Below are 22,886 nucleotides of genomic sequence, written 5' to 3' on the forward strand. Positions count from 1 at the left end.
GTTGTTATTTATATATATATATATATATGTGTGTGTGTGTGTACCTGTCTAGCCATCAGAGTGAGGACCAGTTGTTGCAAAGTGAGGTCCTCACATGCTATTTTGCTAATGGTTAGGTTTAGGGCTAAGGTGTTAAATGGTTAGGGTGAGGTATGCATTGGTAATGGTTACATTTAGGGTTAGTTTTAGGGTTAGATCATAGAAAGGGTTGAAAAGGACCAAAATCATTAGAAGTCATCACATGGTCCTCACTACGAAGGCAGAACCAGTATGTGTGTGTGTGTGTTTGTGGACGGACTGCATATACTGTTTATACCCCATATACCTTTTCCCCCTTTTGGTACCTTCTTTTCACATCAGTCGATGTGACAAGGGAATTTCTCCACTATCTTATCTTATGTTGTCTTATCTTAACCTAAATTATTCCTTATTTGAGTAATTAAGTATCAATGCACAATAGTGTTCCCAATCTTTCTTCTCTTGACCCCACCCCTCACCAGTTAAGTCCACAATATTGTTGTTTGCCACAGTTTGTTTCACACACGTCTTGCTTTAAGCCACTTGAGGAATGCATTGTTTTAGAAACTTTAAACTCTTCCCTAAACATGTTCAATTAAGGCAGTGGTTCCCAAAGATTTTCTTCTGGGCCCCCCTTTGGATTACAATAACATTTCCGCCCCCCCCCCCCCCCCCCCCCCCCCCCCCCCCCCAAAAAAAAAAAAAAAAAAAAAAAAAATACACATATTTTACAGTGGAACACTTTTGTGTAACTGTATTTTTTTCAGAGTTCCATAATGTAGATTAGAAGAGGATTCTTTGTTGTTTGTGTTATTTTAAACATATTTCTTTTTTTTTATTTGTAACAATATTTAACTTTGCTATAATCTATACATTAAAAAAGCCTCTGTGCAAAATGGAGTGAAAACATTGAACAGCTCCCTGAGAGTTTTTTCTTTGTACTTTAATCCTCCCATCTTTTCAGTGGCTGTAGTGAGCCTGCTTTTTGCTGTAAATCTTCTCAAATCTGGGTTGCAGTGTCACAACTGTCCATTATGCTCAGTCAAGCAAGCGCTGTTTTTTTTTTTTTTTTTTTTTTTTTTTTTTTTTTCTTCATTCATTCATCCATACCGCTTCCCGCGCCCCCCCTGCAATGGCATTGCGCCCCCCCTAGGGGGCGCGCCCCACACTTTGGGAACCACTGAATTAAGGAAATAAATCATCACCTTGGTCTTGAAAATGTTTGCTGAGATGAACTCTCAGGATTTCTGGAGTCTCATCATAAACGTTTTTGTTTATTTTCAGGAGACTTTTCTGTCTCATAGCAGCTTTTGTACACAGACAATAAAACCCTGTGTTTGTTATGGTTTGGTGCAGAAGCATGTCCCTTTATAATACAAAAGATCTCTTCTGTGCTGTTTTAAAAATATTTTTGGTCTCCAAATTCTTTGGAAGCAAACAGACCCCTTGCAGATATTCTCGCTGAGAGGAGTGGATATTCAGCAACATTTTATGCTTTGTAGGAATGGGAGATTGTTAAAAACCTGTGCATAATGAAACATGCTCAGGGCCACAAGAACATTTTATCTGTGAGGCTCAACAATAATGATCTCATTTGTAAGTTTTTTTTTAACTGCTCTCTTGTTAAGTTTGTGCACAGATTTACTAGCAAAATGGGTCTGTTTGTCAATATTTTTTTCAGAAAATATTGCCAGTACAAGAATTATTAATCCATGCAAATGCCAAGTTATTGTATAGTTATGCTACTTAGCTTAAAGGTATAGTGGAGGACGTTCATTTTCCAGGTGGATCGTCAAAATAAGATGTCCTCCTAATTGTCAATCATCCTGGTGACATGTTTACGTAAGACCGTCCTATGTACTCGTCCCCATTTTCACTTAAAAGTGGTGAGTCTGACATAGTGGAAAAATAGCAAATCATCTTTTGGAAAGTAAGCTTGTATGAGCGTTGCAAACAGCAACATTTAGGCAGAGCATGCACGAGGAGAAATGGGCTCATGCATGTTCTGGCACGCATTTAATAAGTGTTCCCTCTAGGAAGCGGGTACCGGGTTGTGCATGTGCATTTTTTTTTTTTAAGTGGACAGGGCGGGTCTTTTCAAAAATTCGCAAAAAAATCCTCCTCTATACCTTTAACTGTACTGCATAATAAATCCTCTTTTGCTTCATATTTTTCAAAATTTGATGCATTCTGGTTCTTTTTCATATATATTCATCTCAATAATTCATGCATAAGGCTATCTGAACAGAAGTCAGTTTTGCAAATTAAACAAAGAATGAAATATTTTTCTCAAGGATAATTTATATGCAATAGAGTCACTTGAGTCAGTTAAGGAATTGGCATATTGGAAAAGTTATAAAGTTACATATTGTCATAACATAACATGTAAATTACCAGCTAAAATTATATTGGATTTATATATCTAACAGGCAGCTATAGCCTTCCGTTTTGTAACATTAACTTTTTTATTGCTCTGTGTTTGGCTTTCTTCAGTACTTTTTTCTTCTCTACTCCCTTGTAAAATTTGCTTAAGAAGTTGAGTTATTTTTATGACCAACAGAGAAAGACACTAACCACCTGTGAAATGTTGTCTCTTTTGAGCACACAATGAAAGATGACCAACAGTGTGCCTATATAGTAAATATTAAGTTTTTTAAATGAGAACTGAAATAATTTATATATCTTGTTCTTTGAAAAATGTGTTTAATCATGCTTTAGTCTGTGAATAACACAATAGTTCTCTTTTTCAGTTCCTTATTAAAAATCAAATTTTAGCCTGACTGAATGTGACAAGAAGCACATTACTGGATGAAGATAGCAGGATCTTGGAACAGGATATTAAAAATATGACTATATGTATTTCTATATATCCCTTCTCATACAAAAATTATTGCTCTTAAATCCATATTTAATTGTTTTTTAATCCTTCCATAAGAGAAGAATATGAGCTTGTCTACCTCCTGGTAGTAATGATAAATGTGTTTCTAACTTTTTGTGCAAAGTCTAATAATACAATACATGCCAAATTAATGTGTATATATATACTGTGGGAGAATTTTGTATGTGTGTATATGTTGTGTAAGGATTAGTAATTTATTATTATTTTTTATTATCAGGTTAAATATATAAACCTAGAAGACTGAACACAGGTTTACCAATTGTTTCTGAAGCTGATTCAAATACCCTAAAAGTCTGCATTATGATAATCAAGTGGATTTGTAGTTACATTTTGTAGATTTTTATCTGCTGTAAGATGTAATATCTCTCTAAAGATTCTCTCTTCTCCATCTGTTTAAAATGTATATTTGTTTTTATTTTAATAATTCAGTTTTCAATTTAGTTCATTTATATAGCGCCAATTCACAACACATGTAATCTCAACACACTTTACAATTCAACCAGATCATACCGTCAGATTGGTTCAATTTTCTTTGTAAGGAAAACCAGTTGATTGCATCGATTCATTGATTTGAAGGCAATCCCTTATACCGAGCATTCTTGTAGCGACAGTGGAGAGAAAAATCTTTCTTTTAACAGGAAGAAACTTCCAGTAAAACATGGCTCAATGTGAACGGCCATCTGCCCAGGCCGACTGTGGTTCAGGGAGACAAAAGCAGACACACAGAAAGAAGCAGAGATACAAAAGTAATGTTTCTAAGTAATAAATATATCAGTTGTGTTGAGTAAACAACATTCATTCCCTCCATACACACCTGATGCAATTATACACCTAATTTACTCTCCAAAATAGCAAGGGTGCCTCACCCTCTCAATTCAAAGATGTAATACATCGTGCACACAAGTGGTGCAAGTATAAAAACTGGATAAATAATACCTAAACTAAAGATCTGATGATGATCTCACTTAAAACAGAACCATAAAAGTCTTAACCCAAGTATTAGCTTAGTTTTTTATATATTAAGAGATTTTTCACTTCAATATACAGCGTTTGGCATCTATGGCGGCTTTGTGCAGGTTACCCTACTCAGAAAGTTACCGCTGTGACTTGAGAATGTCAGATACGTCACTGACTGTTTCATGTTATCTAGAGCGCAGCTTTATAGTAGTCTGATATTTGGCATTGTTCCAAAGTATTTTCTGCACAACCGCTCACTCGTCATCTGGAATTTAGCTATCAAGAGCTGAATGTGGTCTTGTCCTTTCAAGTAACACAATGAATTCTCAATCTGCTGGTTCAAAGTGGTCTGCTATCAATTTCCAAAACGTAGAATAATTTTGTATGATTTTGTAACTTTTCCGTTTTGCTAATAGCCTTCATGGAGGTTAAACATGGAACTTACATTTCTAGAAATACAGTGTCGCTTTAATCTTTAGTTTACTCAGATGTTACATCTAAAATGATGTCTGTTATCTATTTTGGCATGCTGGGTCCTTGGACATTGGTCAATGATTATTTTCAGATTGAATCAGCTTATAATTATTTAACCACTTAGTTCTACGCACTTTTAGAATATGTAGAGCATCCAGTATCAGCCCAAGATGGTCAGGCTCTGATTAACTTGAGAAAGTTACCTCTTGTGTTATGGCAGCACTTATAGTTTTTCCTTATTATGTCACATTTGTTAACATTTAACCTACATAAAATGTGATTATAGATAAGGCATCAAATATGGCAAGTTAAACACAGTATGTCAGCAACTTTGTAAAGAGCGTAGGAAGTCTTTAACCCTATCAGCATATATGCTACGTGCTAAAATATTCTCCTTAAATCCCACTAAAAAATCTTTATCATTCACCATGCTTCTTCCTAACATGTGATGAAAGCTTAATCATTTGGACTTTAAATCTTTGAGCCCCCAGCTCTGCAAATGCCCTATGATAAACTAACATAATGAGTATTTAACCTCATCCCTGCATGACTTATCTGCTTGGGTTCTTCTAAATACAGCTCAGGTTACCAGAATCTGCTCCCTTGCATTTGGGAGTCGATACCTTAATCTTTCTGCTGAGTGGTTATAGATTGCAGTTGACACTCCTGGTCAAAAGCCAACAGTGGGTGAACTTCACGTGTCAGTGGCAAAAGAGGAGTGACTGCATTTTTTCCACAAGTGATATTGTAAAAGCAACTGAGAATTTTCACATTTCATTACACTTTTATTCATTTTCATGCATTTAAAGAAGGGGAACTAGAACAGATTTTATCCCAGTTTTGTTTTATATTTTCCTTTTAACTGAAATTGATGTCTGGTTAAGATTAAGTAAATATTCACAACCTTGCCTGTGTTTCTAGGTGACATCCATCACAACCAGTGCAGAACACTGCGAGCAGGAAATCACGTACATGTGTCGCATGTCCCGACTGCTCAACACTCCAGGTAAGGGATGAAGATCGCATCTTAATTCAATGAAGACCCTAGAACAAACTGCCTAGGTGGCATTTTTTGAGGAAGAATTATGGGTTTTTTTTTTACCACTTATATAATGTGATGGCTAATTAACAGTACATACATTTGAATTTCAGAAAAGAGTGAAGAGCAAATAAATCTATAGTACTTTGCACTTGACAAGAATATAGTGTAAAAAAAATCATGTAAATATCTTTTATTAATTCACTTTCCCTCTAATATTTGATATTTGTCAAGGAGCTTTTTAATGTTCAGCACATGTTTAAGGCTACTCATGTTTCCTCATCATTGTGTTTGAACTATTGTCTTGGTACTACCTTTATAACCAAGACAGGCCTTGCAACACAAACTCAGGAATGACTCAGGAATAGTAATTGTCATTGGATTAATTTGGCTTACTTTTATTGGTATTAGGTCGTGCTACATTCACTGTGTCTCTACTGTGTTTGATCACAGCCCAGTAATGTTTTAATAGCAGTTTACTTTAGATTACTTAAGCTTGTGTTTTTAATTGCTCCTTCTTAAGGTTTGGTTTTTGTGTGCAGCTGTGAGGAAGGTTTTTGGCAAACACCTGTAACTACAATATGTGTTAATGCCCTTAGAGCCACTTTAAATGTTCACCCTGAGAAAAGCAATCCTTGAGTCATTTTATTTTATTTATTTATTTTTTACACACAGCATGACCATCACAGCGCTAGAATGAGACTCACTTTATAGAGACCGAACACTCTTAGCCATTAAACACAGGAAAAGCAGACAGAATATGGGTGACGAAACAATTCTACATTTGTTGGTCTAACATCTACTGGACAGAGAATTTGCTATTTTTGTGAGGTCGGGAACCCTGATAGGCCACCACGAAGTTAGGCCTTTTGATGGTAAAAGTGCAATAATTTAAATGTTTTTTTTATTTTAAGCTTATGATTTAACTGATCTTTTAATAGGAAAAAAGTAAGGAAAAGTGGTAGGAGCTATGTTATTTTAGTAAAGCACCTCTACAAACATAGTAATTGCTTTTTGTGCTCTTGCATACGATTTTGTCTGTGGTCCTTGATTGGCTGAAAGAATTAAAGCAAAGGTGGTTAGTAATAGCTGGGTCTTAGTGCAGTAGACCAAGACTATGCAATTAACTTCCACAGCAATGAAAGATGGTCTTTTCATCTACTCACGTAGTATGCGTGCAATCGCACACATGCATACTCAAACTAAAATCCACTCTCTTTTAATATTCATTCTTTCTTTTTTGTTTCCTTACCTAAAATGACATGAGAACACACTCATACACTACATATACACATGCTGTTAAGGCAGGAAAACCTTCATTAACTAGTTTGCTCCTAATTCACAACATTGAAAGTTAGAGAAATCCAATTACTAGTCTAGAATGGCAGAGAAAGTAGGAGCAAGAAAAATCATTTACTCAAAAATATGCTTCATAAATTACCTGTCAGCTTTCATCAAATGACACTGTCAACAGCATTTTCAGTATGAACCACAAGCAGCATGTACACAAAGCGGAAACACACAGACTACTCTACCACTTCCAGCTTTTTTTCCTTTCCAGCTCTCATCTATTAGGGCAGGAATGGCATTTTGTGGCTAAATGAATCATTAGATAAGAATCATGGTGCACACCTTATTTAAAAACTTGGACAGTAATTGTCCTAAATGCATGACCCCTTTGCCACCCCTGTCACCCATTCTTTCATTTTAGGATTATTTTATCACCACTCTCACGTAAACACATCAGCCCTCAGCGAGCACATTCTGTTCAGTATTCACTGATTCGCAGGATGGGAACTACCGGAGTGCTCCGTGCTGACGTGTGCACAGCCACACACGAAAATTCGCAACCTGGACACAGTAATATTTCATTTTTCATTCCATCTTCCTTATTCCTTCTTCCATCTCATCTCCTTCTATCTCTGCTGCTTCATTTCTTCTACAAAATCCACATTTATCAATTTCCCTCCATCTTTTCTCTTTTTTTGCTTCACACTTATCTTCTGTATCGTCTCCGTACTTTCCCATATCCCATTACCCTCCTCAAGTTACCCCTCCATTCCTCACCTCCAGTTTCACTTCTTGTACATTTTATTTTACTTTTTTGAATGACCAACATTTTGTCCCATCACCTTGTTCCAGTGTTCCTGTTGTAGGGCACCTATAAAAAAAGCTCCAACCAAAGAGCCTAATTTTTCTTAATTATTGCGCTGGCTCAAATGCTCATCACAATCATTTAACCCTGCAATAAAGTAGGCCTTATATAACAGTTGCAGCTGATGAGCTTGAGTTTCTGTGGTTATAGCCAGTTTCCTTGGCAATGTGTCTCAATGTGAGATATGATATAGTCCATAACTAACAGTGACATAAAGACATAGAAAGAAATAAACGTTTTTGTTTTTTTTTCATAAAAGTAGCAAAATGTTCTATGTTGTTTCCTCTTCCCCTCCCATTTTATCCACTGCCATGGTCATTAAAATATTTATTGGTTAACGTCACCATTGTTGGCCAACAGCTCTATACACACAGCATCTCAAATATTTTTTTTTCCTCTGTGGGTATTGTACATATTGGCACACTGAGAAACATGTAATAAGCCTGAAGATAATTATTATTTGATTGCACTGGTATTATCTCACAATGACAGACATAGTAAAGACTAATCGTTAAAAAAGTCAGTCACACTACATTAATTAGAGAACTTTTTTCATATTATCATCAGAGAGAGAGCTCCTTCAGTGACAGACTGCTGCATCCTAAATGCACCAGGGAGCTTTATCCCAGATCCTTCCTTTCAGCAGCTGTATGACTCTATAACCACCACTGTACCCAATAACTTCAATAAGTTGTTACATTCATGTTGATTTTGCTCAATTTGCACAACATCCTGCTTTCATTTTTGCACATCTCTTATGTTGCTGCTATTTTTCAAATATCGGTTACTGTAAAAATGTCTATAGGTATATATTGGTTACTTATTCTCCAGGTGCACAGTTCTATATTGTTAAAACACTTTACAGTACAATATTTAATTTGCTTTTTAACTCCTTACTATTATGTCATTATAAATTTTTCTAAGGTCCGCATTTATATAACCATTTTTTCTATAATCTTTTTGCTGCTGTAAACTCCAGAATTTCCCCATTGTGGGACAATAAAGGGAATTTTATTCTGTTCTATTCTGTTCTATATGTTGCTTAATAGGTATTATTTCTGATTTGGTTGCCTATGTGCTGCTGTTCTCCTTATCCATATGTAGCCAATAGCAGCAAGGTTTCAGTTGTTACAAGGTTTCCCAGATCCAAGTATCGCTCTTATTGCATATATTAATGATAAGAATAGGAGTTCAGGTGAGTGTTAGATATTCCCTTGATTACTTCAGTTCAGCACAATTTTGCCTAAATCAAAATGCTCTCTTATCCAATTCATTTTGCAGCAGTCCTGAGGAACACCAGCTGTTGTGTCGTGTATAATACATTTATACCATTGGTAAACTGAAAGTCAAGGATTAGTTATTAAAAGACCCCACTCAATCCAACCAACATAAAAAAAGGAAATAAAAAAAATTAAATGCTTCGATAACATTTTGCATAAGGAATGTTACTGCTGGCACCAGTGACCTTGTAAGATATAAACAACATTTTGGTGTTTTTTATTCAGCTGAATAGATTTAGATAGTATTTGAATTAAAGGTTTGATTTATCTGACATTGATTGGAATTTTCAGATGAAAACATTTACTTTGCCTGTTGTCCTCCGAAGGCCAAACAGGTGACTTTATACAAACCTGACCAAATGCAAACAGACTCCAACTGAAGTGTAGAAATGAGATGCAGATTAATGTACAGAGATAAAACAAAATGAGAAACGGGCAAACACGCACATGCAGATCAGATTTTATATATGAGAGCTGTGCACACAAATGCACACACAGCCTTACTGAAGTTTTAACTTGTCAAAGCGCATGCTGTTTCTTTATTTTCCAGCCTTTCCCAGATTTGAATGATAGAAACATCTAAAAACATACAGGCTAATGGGAGAAAAAGTCTTTCCATCAAGTAGAGGAGCTTATTTATTCACTGAACTATGGTTCACTGACTGAAAAAAGTATACAGCTCACAGTCAGCGCTAATATGCTGGTATTTTCTCCTTGTACTAAAAAGCACATAGCTCATCAAGTTGACAGCAAAAGTATGCAGTTGTAATAAAAAGGGCTATTATTTTATTACATTATATAATTCTGAATTATTGTCTGTTAAATGGCTGTGAATCCATTAGCAACCAAGAAAGAAATGCACATTACAGCAGTGATATACAGTCAATACATGGAATTAGAGGCGACTTTCTAATGAAGGAAATAAGGAAAAAGAAAACTTTTTACTGTTTTTTTTTTCTTATTTATCATATAATTTGTAGAAAACATCCTCAATGATGACAGTAGATCCTAATTTCTTGATGTTTGATAAATCCATTGTTTTAAACATTAATAATGTTTTAGCTGAGGTGCAGATTTTTAATTTAGGTGTAGTGTTTTTATACTTCCCCACGAATTACGAACAGACATTCTAACCCATGTCGCAAATAGAGAGCTTCAAAACAATTTGACCTGGGCAAGTCGCAGCTTATGAATTCAGATTTACAGTCTCCCCTGAACCAACTATGTACTGAATAGGAAAGGTTGAAAATTGGCCCTGGGTGTATATGACACAAACAAGGCGAACACAGGAGGAGATGAGAAAGAAACAAGGGTGACAAGAGATGAGAGATGAGTGTAGTTCAGGATAATGAGGCTGTGTGTATGCGTGGCTTTGTTCCAGTCCATTTCTTTGGTACCTCTGGTCTCAATTATTGCCTCAGAAGTAATAGTCAAGTCAGCCACTGCGATATTTTGCACACATATTCATTGAAATTCTTGCATCTCTTGTGTTCAACTCTAATGACTTTGCTTCTTCAGTGCTGGTTAACCATCTGTTTGTGTGTGTTTTTTTTTTTTCTCATCTATGGTTTCTGATGTTCATCATTAACCTTTGCAAATGCAGCGATGGGAAGAAAAAGCTTTTCTCTCCTTTTAATCTGGTTTTATTCTTGTGTTATTGTTTCTGCAAATGCAACAAGTTCCAACAAAGTTGCACTTTTGCGAATAAGGAAAAACTCTGGCTTTTATTCAGCTGAATAACTTTTTTTGTCACTCATTATAGTGTAAAATATGCATTTACCAACCATTATAATCTTCAATGAATACTGCTCATCCCTTCTCTGTTGTAGCATTTAAGTTAGAACACTCCCTGAGATTATTTTCATGACAGTTTTACTGCTATGGAACGTATTCAAATATTCAACCATCACTACACTTTTACTGCATTTGTTTGAGATTATATCCCTATTAACATCTTTTTAGTTTTTCTATTCTATGCTATGCATATAGTCTATTGTGCCTCATGCAGAGCTATGTCTTTCATTACTCAGCTAATGTTCTGGTTACAGTGTCATTAATTTTAGAAAGAACCCAGGCCCAGAAGCAAGAAGGGGCTGTGCAGGAACATGAACTAATATACTGAAAGACAAGACAGAGGAAAGCTATTACTGAGATCCTCAGGCATCTCTCATGCTATCCACTCCACCCATCTTGCTCGCTCTTTTCCTTTTCTTACCCCCTATAGACAAGCTCCTAATTAACATTAAATTATTGTCGCACACTTGCTCTACTTTACATCTAATGATGGGAATCAGCCTTTCTTCAGGGTTGCTGCAGCATTTGGGCCAACACCTATTCTCATTATGTACTGATTATCTACAGATGTTTACGCAGACGTAAAGTTAGATATTTGCTTTTTCATTTAGCTTTTTTTTATTTAGAGCAAATAAACAACTGTAAATATATTGAAACTTTGCAAACATTTTCCCGTTTTGCTATTTGTAGTTTTCAGTCAGACTGGCAAGCAGACATCTTCTTGGTGAATGAAAGTAGACAATAAGTATCACAGCATTAAAATGGGGTGAGATTCCCAACTGTATCAAAAGAGAAAAAAATGCTTCTTTGCCAGCCTATTTAAAGGATTTTTTTTTTTTTTTCCGGACTCATGACCCATATTCCCGGAATTGCTGACATCTTTCTTAGAGCCCCACTTCAATTACATGTATCTGGCAGAAAATCCTTTTCTTTGCAATGCATTTAGGACGGAAGTTGTCAAAGGTTTAGATATCTACAGGCATTTTTTAATGAATGGGTTATGTTACTATTTTAAAGATAGAGAGCAGAATAATCTTCACAGTTAGTTGGAATAAACTACAATGAGTTATTCTTTTTTTCGACTTGGATATTTACAGAGGTGTTTATATGGCAGTTAGAGAATCTATGTTTGTAGTCACCACTGAAAGCCCATGTGGCTGCAGAGAAGCATCTTTAGGGTGATTTCTCATAAAACCACACAAACAAAAAAACATTTAAAACTTAAATACAAACGAGAAGCAAAGGGGATATAATCCTACTAAACAAAACTTTAATGGATGCTATTCTTAGCCCTACCCAGTTAGAGAAGCACATCTTAAGGTGAAAATCCATAATCTTCACATTGGATTTTCTGTTCCCAGAGGAATCCTTCAGAAGCTCAGACCAAGATTGCCTCTGTGTCGATTAGTGCATCTGAGAACAACTATCTCAGATTGCGCTAAGCTGATCCATAGCTGTAAGGTCATGTGATAGCTATAAATAAAAAAAATTCAATGTGTATAGGATGTATGTAATCAGAGTTTAGAGATAGACCAAATGAGAGTAGTGCACAACCGAGGAGAATTGAGTAAGGAAAATAACACATGGTTAGTATAAAATAATTTTCAAATAAAAATCTGAAGAATGTGACATACACATGTGTTTAGCCCACGTTACTCCTTCTGCAGTTTTAAAATGAAATCAATACCTTCAGATATCAAAAACTGAAAACCATTATGTGCGTGATTTACTCTCAAAACAAATACAGCTGTGATGTAAAGCAATATTAGCCTGTGAAATTTCCTCTTAATGAGTTCATACAGTGATATACAAAAATGTTAATCATTTATGTTTTTACTGTCAATCAGATGTTAGGATAAAGAAAGGTTATTAAGTTAACATTGCATATATAATTATTGTAAAGTAAGATATCAAGTTAATTAGCAACACCAGGCATCTAAAGAATAACACATTTTTAGTCTCAGTAGATGAATGAAGTCATAACAGATGTTTTTGAACAAGCTTTATTTATGTTTTTATTTTTTATTTTTTTATCTTAGTGTTCAGCTTGACCTAATTCATGGGATATCAACTTGTTACCTAGTCCTAGGAACTTCTACTCGTTTAATACAGTTTTACATAGTGACAGCTGTACATTGGTTTTGGGATATTTTTCTAATAGATAAGAGAAGCTGTCCAAAGTTAAGAAGAAAATGTGTGGAGCTGAATACAAGGTAATCCTGTAAGCAAAGTATCAAAGTATGGACTTGGGAGGCTGAAATGAATGCAGACAACACTATGTAGATATTTTTTGCAAGCCAAGTAAAAAAAAAAGAAAAAAAAAAAGGTATATATTTTATCTTTTTCTATTGCATAAAATATATTGAAATACTGTAGGTGATTGTTACATGAACAAATCTGTCGAAAATGTTTTTGATCTAAAGAAAGTATAAGGAAGACATAATAGTGGGCATATTGAGAGTTACTTTCGTGTTAAAATTATACACAGCAGAAAAGACTGGGTAAGAAACAGGGATAAAAAAAAAACCTGACCCATCCCAGAGATACCTAGATCGTTTCCCGTACATAAAGTGCTGTCTTCGGTTCCTGTTGTCTCGTTAATGCGTCATTGCCTGGGATAATGCCATCCTACATTGTATTGACAGAGGCATGTGTCTTATTCAACTCTGTGTCTGTATACCTGACTGCAGCGCAGTTTGGAGTCACCCAGGTGCTAGTGTCAATATTAAGTAGTAAAACACTTTTCACTACATTAAGCTGGGTCATAACAGTCATACGCAAGAGCAGCATCTCCTTCAACTGTCTTTTACTTTCTTTGAAATGTTTTTTTTTTTTTTTATCCCGCCAAAACTTCTGGTTTGTTAGTTTTTTTTCCTGTTAATTATTTAAATTTATTTCACATCAGAGTAAAAGTTATGTATAATGTTTGGTAGAAGCATCAAACTATCTAAATGGTCATCTACCTTATGTACCTTTTTAATTTGTAGTCTTTTTTTGACATTGTACCTCTCTGTGTCTTTTCACACATTCAACATGTTAGATAATTTTTATCTCAGAGCTAGACACAAATCTAGGGCTGATACTAACAATTATTTTGCAAATCGATCAATCTGTCGATTATTTTTTTCAATTAATCGATTAATAATCGGATAAGCAAAGGTTACTTAGAGAATTTTTTAAATAAAATTAAACCAGGTGAAACTAAAACATTTCCACTTGAGGAGTTCTGGATAGAGCATATTGACAGACAAAAAGTATTTTTTCATCTTAAATTCAAAGTATTTATGCATTTTTTTTACAATTTTGATATAATTACTGCTCTAAGTGGGTTGCTCTATCAGCTAAAGGTTAACGTTTTATCGATTACTAAATTTGTTGACGATTATTTAAATAACTGATTAATCACGATTAATCTGATTCATTGTTTCAGCTCTACACAAATCTGTGATATCTTCATTGGCAAAATGAAACAGTTATTGAATTTATTCAAGCAAAGGTCATACAGTAACTGTAATTGTCAACTCATATTGTTAGCGGCAGTCGAAGAAAGAACTGTAAATATTAGATTGTGTAAATGTAATACATTTACATGCAGGCAGCCTGAGTTGTGAAATAAGAAAGGTACACTTTTCAGAATAATATTTTAGGCACAGAATAAGCCCTGCAACCATTACTTTATCCCTTCAAAGTGAGCCCCATTCACAGTGCAGTCCACTGCTCCATGCATGCGGTCAGGTGATTAATGAGGTGTGTCTATGGATCGAGACAGCAGTTGTGAACCATCAGGTTGTGAGTTCATCAATAATTGTTGAATTTTTGGACATCATTCAAAATACTACATCTGGCAGGATTTTTGTTTTCATAGAGAAAATAGTGACAGACCTAATGCAAAACCAAGTCAAGCTAAAAATCACACCTCTAATCGGTCTTAAAATCTTTGAGGTTTTAAGGTTTTGTTGGGAAATATTCCATCCAATTTTGTGAGGATGATGGATGGTGTGAGAATTTAAACTGTATGTGAACCTCCCATGCATTTCATCGAAATAACCAGCTTTTAAAAGCAACTGCATGACAGAGAGCTTTTTAGAGAGCTTTTATGTGACTCCACTCTGCCCTCTGTTATTTGTCTAAATTATTTGTGTTCCATTAATTACAAACGTTCACATGGAGCATTTGTGATTAAGTGATTAATTGAAATTAGTGGCCTTTGTAAGTGTAAATGTGTGATGTGAATTGTTGAATAGTCCAAAGTAAAAACCGAGAGTAAAAAGAATGGTTTTTAGAAGCCATTGCTTTTCTTCATCAACTTGTGCTGGTGAATATTCTCAGTCATCCAGGTCATAGTGTTCACATTTTGGACAAAGAAGACATGTGAAAAACCAACCTTAAACAGAGGGAGTGGATTAATTTTTCAGCTCTTAAAAACCTACAGCGCAGCGTTAGACTTGATCCCTTCCTCCTATCGTCTGATACCCCATCACCATGGAGGGGACCATAACATCTTCCCTGGTCAGCCAGGCCAACAATGACCCTAAAGACTTCCTTTTCAGAGGCCTAGGCCAGTATCGGGTATTGCAGGCCAACAACAACCTCGATGACTCCCCATTACTAAGGGTTAGACCTGTTCTCTCTGTCCAGTTTGCATGTTTTCTAAGCCAAAAAAAGGTTTTGTTGGTGTAGTGGGAAAAAGGTATTCAACTATTCACCCTAGTTAAATAAACTGAGATCAATTGATTTCACTCAGTTCACTTTATTTATCATATCTTTGCAAAGAGAGAACAGTTTATCATACAGTCCTTATGGCACAGCATTCAGCCCTGTTCTGCCTGAGCAGCATTCCTTCCCCCTTACTGACAACAATGGAAAAGTAGTCAGAATCAAAACAAATTACAGACACTGGTTAACAGTAACATGTTATGAATGAATAAACCTTGAAAAAGAATCTGGTTTGTTATGGGAAGAAGCTATGTCTGGTCTACAAACACAATCCTGCAGAGAATGGTGTGGCATTGAAGGTGAAACAGACTGAGTGAAAACTTTTATAGTGAGTAAATAGGATAAATTAATATATGAAATATGAGAAAACTTAACTTTCCGACAACAGTTTGGCTACTCTATAAGCCTGGAACACAAACCCTACTCCAGACATTTTTAATTGAGAGAGCTTCCTGGATGGGATCAAAACGTCTTGAAATTTGGAAAACGTTTTTTTAACTTTTTGGGAATTCATCAATTTGTCATTAGATGATTATGGCAGCTTTAAAGCCATAAAGATTTTTTATATTATTATCATTATAATTTACGCAATGTCATGAAATTATTTAATTCCTTTTATCAAACTAATGATTATAAATATTTAATTTCCCTTTTGGATTAATAAAATATTTTCTAATTGAATTTGAATTGAATTACACTTAGATATTAACGCTAAAGCAAGTATTTATTGCTTTGGACAGATTGAGAACTAGTAAATGTTAGAAATGTATACATTGTCTAAGTGATCTCAATTTTAAATGTCTTTTTTTTTTAGAATCATCTGTCTGATTATCCTTGGTCATAAGGAAAGTTACAATGTTTTAAATAGTTTCACATTACAGGCTTTTTTAGAGCATTTTCTGCAAAGGTTTAAACTGCTTTCAGACAATTGTTTTCTACCTTTGCTCTTCTTAGCCAAAATTAAACATCGGTCAATACAACTTGCTTACAAGGGAGCCCATTATCCATACACAATAGGAAACACTCGGTGGGTTGCATTGTGAGCACTCTTCTAATGGTTTTGTCAGTGCCATTGTTTTTATTACAATTCTGTCTGAGACAATGAACTCGTTTATAGTCTCAGACTCAATATAGGCTTTCACTTTAGGTCAGTTAAAAGAAAGGATGATGGTCCCTTTTTGTGATGTTTTTTCCTTCAACATTATAATTACAGCTACAGAAAATAGATTTAAAGAGATGAAAAATCTCCAAATAGAAGGCTTCAAATCCATTAGGTAATATTCACACCTAGTGCTTATGATCTGTATGTTGAAAGAAATACGGTTGGCTCTAAATCATGAAAATGTCTTAGAGAATACTGCATCTACTTGAAAAGAAATGTATGCACATTGATTACCTCCTTCTGAATGGTTTCCTTATTTGATTTTTATTTTGTCCAGGTTCTTCAAGCTTTCCCCTCGCTATCTATTTTCTTCTTCATCTTCCCTATTTCATCTGTCTTTAAAATCAATCTCTCTGAAATGGACTGTGCTGAAAGAAGGGCCTTAGGCATGACCTGTACGAAGAAGGAATCTCACACAAATATGAGACACAAATGCACCTTAATGGACTGAAAGCTTCTAGTCTATAGCTTCAAGTTCTATATCAAAAAACCTTTAATATTTCTCTTTTGTTTGTCTCTAAAGAATTTTCTTTGAGGAATAAATGAAACTGCACAAATAAGATCTATGTCTGAGAGCATGTGTTTGCTTGTTCCTAAACAAATGAGCTGTAGATGAGTGTCAGGGATCAACATTACACTCAATTGCTTTAAGGGCTGGAAATTGGCTGCATAAAGTTGATTTCTCAACCTCATCATCAGATTGTGTCATTTTTTTTTTATAACAAGTCAGATTTCATGGTATGAAGCTTAAGTATAGATTCAATCTGATAGACTACAGTATATTCAGCTTCACCTGAAGCACATGCAATGTCCCTTGTTCAGCCCAAGCTAATCAACTCGTTGGGCCACACCTTCATCAAAGCCAATCATCTTTCAAGATCCCATTCATTAAGCTCCTGCAAAATGCAAAATGGAAAGGTTGAAACTGGTATGAAAGTTAGTTATTTGGTACTAATATTCATAACACTACCATTGAAATTTGCTTACTTGTTCTCAGCTTCTACAATTTGTGTTCTAAGTTACGGTTGAAGAAAGAAAAGAAAAAAAGCAGCATATATATGTATATATATATATATATATATATATATATATATATATATATATACATACATACATATATATATGCTTACTATGAAAAAGCATTGGGGTGGGATTTAATATGTTTTCTTCTTCCCACTCCCTTTCAGGCCTGTTTTTTGTTATCTATAATATGACTCATAAGTTTGAATTGATGAACTGGCATTTTACTTGTATGTTTCAATCCGTTCAATTGCCTGAAATGAATAAATAATAAAAAAAAAAAAATAATAATTTTTTTTTTTTTTTTCTCTATGACTTGTAGCATTTCCATAGCAGGACAATAAACCCCAGTCCTGGTACTAAGGTGTATCCGGGGTGATATAATCATGCAGGCAGACCTTAAAACATTGTGAATTTGTTTTTTTTTTAAAGTAATTTACGTGAATTGTTCTTTTTCCCGTGCTGACTTGTTACACAAAACACTACTTCAGGGATTTTATTTACCAATAGAACTGTGCACAGTCTTTTAATTTGTCATGGATTTTTTATTTTACACAAAGTTAAAGTGTAGACATTGTATGTGCCCAAATATGTACATGTACTCCATTCATCTTGAACCTAAACATCCGGCTAGTGGATCAAAACAACAGGCTTCCTTTTGGCTTTAATGATGTAAACACTTTATATTTCAATTGGTTATTTTTCTCTTTGAATAAGTTGCTATATGTGCATGTAGGCATGCAGCACACCTAAGTGGAGAGTTAGAATTATTTTCATGTTTTGAATTCTTTGATGACACTAAATACTGTTCTGTTTCACCTAAGATAAAATCCCATTACACTAGATGATTGAATGTTTTTTCCTTCAGAAATTAGATTTTTGTCTCTATCGATCTTTTAAAACTAAATGTTTATTTAGGTCACAATATTTTGAGATAAAATTCCTTCTGGATCGTTTATTTTTATTTTATTATCCTTAGTCACAGATGGATACCTCAACATGAGCCGGACACAAACCAGAGCTTGACTCGTCAAATGACCTATAATACTGACGCTTATCAGTAATTTCAAAATAAGTATTCAACAAAAAAGAGGACAAAATAAACAATACATTCTGCGTAAATAGGTTGAGGAAAAGGGAATGAAAAAAAAAAAAAATCATCAAACAAGGGGAAGAAAAGAGACAGACAAAAACCCAGAAGCAGATCACTGTAGAAGCGATTATCGTGTTGCTTTCTCACTAGTGATGAGTTTAGAGGTTAATCTCAATTTTGAAGCGTTTATCAATAATCCACTGTACTCCAATTTTCACCCCCAAGGTTGCCTGGGATAATGACTGTCAGAGAGATGTAGTGTAAGACCACAAACGGATAAGCAGTCGATACATTTTCAGTGCTTGATGATATCATTAATGGGCTTTTGCTCACTTTAGAAACACATCCATATGCATACTAATGACATTAATATTTTTTTTTAAACCTGTCCTAAACTCATCTATGCTATTAACCATGAAATATTTCCACAAGCGTTCTTTAGCAAGCACACAACTTTGCATCTGGAAGTGAACAGTTTACTGGTGTCTGTGACGATATGAGCAACAATCACTGGAGGCAGTTATAACTCGACCGTGGGATTACAGCGGGATACTGGGGCACAGAGAGATTAGACCAACTGGAAAAACAACAGGAGAAGAAAAAAAACTGAGGAAATATCATTCAGTGCTGCTAATGAAGCAACACGAGACACAATGAGGTAGGTCTATTATCTAACTTGACCTTGAGGGGATTTGAAATGAACCCAGAAAAAGTTTACACAGAAAAGTTTGCAAGTTTTTTTTTTTTTTTTACATTAGTGGATGTGATTTTCACAGGGTGTCAAATTGTTTATTCGAAAGTTATCATTAGTGACTGTGTGGCTGTGACAAAGAAGACACATCTCTGTAAAGCAATTTGTGTCCCGTCTTTCAAATGTTGAGGCTCAACAGAATCATGAATATTCATGAAGGTTATTTTATGAAATGTTGATAAACCCTGATAAGTTCTCTTGTAATTACCCATTTCTGGTTTCATATATGTACCTGTGTCTAAACCATGCGCTCACTATCCTTTTAATTTTAAAAGATCAAGCATGACTATCTCAGGTAACACAGATGTCAAGTAACAAAGTACAAATATTTCGCTATCTATACTTAACTGGAGTAAATATTTTTTTGACAACTTTTTGCCTCTACTCCTTACATTGTTTTTGTAATTTTTTCTACTCAATTATCTCTACGTTTTAAAAATAGACCTGTTGGTTTCGTGTCATTTAAGCTTATTTCCCTTATGGCCTGTTGGTATTGCTAACCCTAAAAATAAAACCCATCACGGTAATTTGTCTAATCCATACAATTAATTTCTTTGTGGTTGTACTCTGTGCTGCATCAAAATAAATAGTAGTTCAAGATTATGCAAATTAAAATTAAAATTTGACACCGTTACCATTAGTTACTAAACTAAGAAAATCAAGTATAAGTAAGGAAGAGGAACTACTGTAATCTAAAAAAGATCTATGGCTGATACAGAATCTAACACAGGTTTAGATTTACTTATTTTTTCCTTTATATATAATATGAAACCAATCAAAACAATCGCCGACATTCAAAGCTAAAGCTGAGATATATTGCTCTCCTTCCCTCTGAACAATTGTGTTTTTTAATGCTTGCAAATGAAAAGTTTTTCTCCTGAGTAGCAAATACAGATGAGTTCTAAGTTAAGAATAAGAATGAAAAAAAAAAATAAACTGTACATTTTCTTTGTATTTATGAACAGCGATAAAAAAAAAAACAAATAAGGTAGACAGGTCTGATGAAACTGGGATTAGTGAAAAGAAATGGTGTTTGGTACATAAAAAAAAAGAAATTGAACTGTAAAGCAACTTGATGGTATTTTAGTAGCAGTATTGGTATTTCTTCTGTGGGTAACGTCACCCATCACCACTCTCAATATCTGGATCTATGCTACTTGCCAGCCGGCAACGTCGAAACACAAAACTGACTTTCAGTCTGCACAACAACTATCTGCTATAATGGCTTCAATAAATCGTTAGTCTTTGCAACTTTCTTACTGCTTTGAGTTGAAACTCAAAGCAGACCCCTATGAAGGATAGCAATATAGTATATTAGTAGTTCTTAAAGGGTTTCTTTGTTTATATTTGCTCTGTACAATAAACTGCAATCTATATAAGTGATACCTTTTTAATGCACCTTATCCACTATTAAATCCTCCACCAGTTGCCGTAAAATAAAAAAGAGAGTAAAATAATAAAAAAAACTCAAATCTAATCCACCAGCCACATCTTGTTTACTTCTGTCTTTGAACAAATGTGCTAGATTATTGTGTAAAGGCTCAGAGGCGAGCTGTTACAGATGGCATGGATGATTTTATTGAAATTAAGTTTTCTCTCTAAAAACCACAGAAGATGAAACTATACTGTGAAAGCATTCTCTGTTTATTTTGGATTTAAACACAGAGGATCAATATTCTTCAAATTCAATTTTAAAATAAAATGACTGTTCTTTGCATCTTATCAGAAGTCAAAATATTTTCAATATTCTGAGTTATTTGCTTTTGTTTAACATCTGCAACATTAAGCTAGTGAAGTTAAAGAAACAATAATTCTCATTTTCCTTAAGACCATAATAAGGAAAAACTACTTAGAAATGTTATAACATAGTTATTAATTCAATCACAGTTTCCTTTTCTTTATATAGTTTTGATACACAGTTCTGAAGAGTTTTTTGCACACTGGAGACTAATTCATTCACATCTAGGGAGACATTTTTGTCATTTTCCCCTCTTGATATAATTCACCACTTCAATATAAACTCAATGGTCCCACAAGGCAATGAATTTCGATTAGGATCAAAGAACGGCCATGAAGGTAAGCAGCAACAGCATGACTGGTGCTTTACCTTTGTAGGAACGCGATAAGCTTTGTAGATCATATCAGAGTACAGAGATGTACTTATAATATGGCTAGAAGGACAAGGCAATACTAAGACAGGAGAATTTCCTTTTACACCTTGCAGTTGTCTTCTTATTGTGGGTCAGACTCATATACGAGATCGATACGTAATGAGATTCAACAAAGAGAGTGATTTGGACAAATGCTGTAATACTCATGAACCCATTAGACAGAGCAACAGCTGGACACCCACAACCATCTGCAGCATGTTTGTTGTCTAAACATAGCTGCTTAACCTGCTCTCTGAAACCTATGTGTCATATGCAAATCTGACTCATTTGCTTTCTTTCTCTCACTCCGCTGGATCTACAAGCACCTCTCTTCCTCTCAAACGCACACACACACAGGCAAACACTGTGAACCCTGTCGCCACCACAACTTCTTAATTTTCCACCATTGTAGGCAAGTGGCAGTGGGAAGTTTGTCCCCCTGACAAAGGTCACCGACCCACGGGAGAGAGCTCTCTTTCCTTGCACTGACTGCTCAGATGACTCCTGTGCGTTCACTGAGATAAACACTTCAAGAGAGGGAGCAGAGGGAGAAGGGAGAGTGGGAGGGAGGAGGAAATGAAGTGGAGATGGGTGGGATCGAGGGAGGGTAACACAGAGTGTGGAAATGAGACCTAGTGATGAAGAAAGGAAGGGGAATAGCAGAGGGAAAGAGCCAGGTCAGGCTGGCAGCATGAACGGTGTAGGTGAGGATGAGAGCAGGGGATCGAGGTGTTGGGGGAGGCTTGTGAACCACAGCATGATGGATCACGATGTTAGCGGATAAGACGGCTGTTGAGAGGGGGCATGCTTGGCTTGTCAAAGGAAGCTTTTGTCAGGAAGCTACAAACAGGCACACACACATCGTCCCACTGGGGAAAAAGCTGTACATGTAGAATAGAGACAAGGGAAAAAGAGGGAGAGGTAGGACATTACGTATCCGTGCACTTGGCATTTTTAAAGTCTAAAATAACAAAAGGATTCCAAACTTGCAACCTTATTTTCATGCGGTCATTCAACAAAATAATCGGTGTGCTGTTCCACTTATTCTACCATGCTGGTTCTGTTTCTCTCTCTTTCCGTCTCCCTGTGTGTACTGTTTATATAAATACACAGATCATTGACCCAAGCAAGGTGGGAGCCATTTTCAATTTAAGTTTTCAATTTGTTTATCCCAGAGAGATGCACTGCAGTCGGTACTCCTTTCAACTATTTCTCTCAACCTTGACTTTGTTACTGCAACAAATTTATGTTATCAAACCTTTTAAAAGGTGAATATACAACCCAGAAAAGCTCATGGATTGTTACCTATTCATCTTATAAATATTTAGAATACATGGACTTTATGGTAGCATGGAAGAAGGTTTTCATATCTAGCTAA

At 35.2% G+C, this 22,886-nt stretch overlaps 1 protein-coding gene across 1 annotated transcript in view; it reads left to right on the forward strand.

Annotated features, from left to right (window-relative positions):
* The window catches only part of LOC119772515 (contactin-associated protein-like 2), a 255,193-nt gene that overhangs the window by 81,974 nt on the left and 150,333 nt on the right, over positions 1-22,886 (forward strand). Inside the window, exon 12 of the mRNA XM_038268959.1 lies at positions 5,270-5,354. Coding sequence (XP_038124887.1) covers positions 5,270-5,354 — 85 coding nt within the window. The remainder of the gene's footprint in view (positions 1-5,269; positions 5,355-22,886) is intronic.

The sequence above is a fragment of the Cyprinodon tularosa genome, unplaced genomic scaffold (genome assembly GCF_016077235.1).
Source record: "Cyprinodon tularosa strain WSP-4 unplaced genomic scaffold, ASM1607723v1 ctg711, whole genome shotgun sequence".
In the NCBI taxonomy this organism is placed as follows: domain Eukaryota; kingdom Metazoa; phylum Chordata; class Actinopteri; order Cyprinodontiformes; family Cyprinodontidae; genus Cyprinodon; species Cyprinodon tularosa.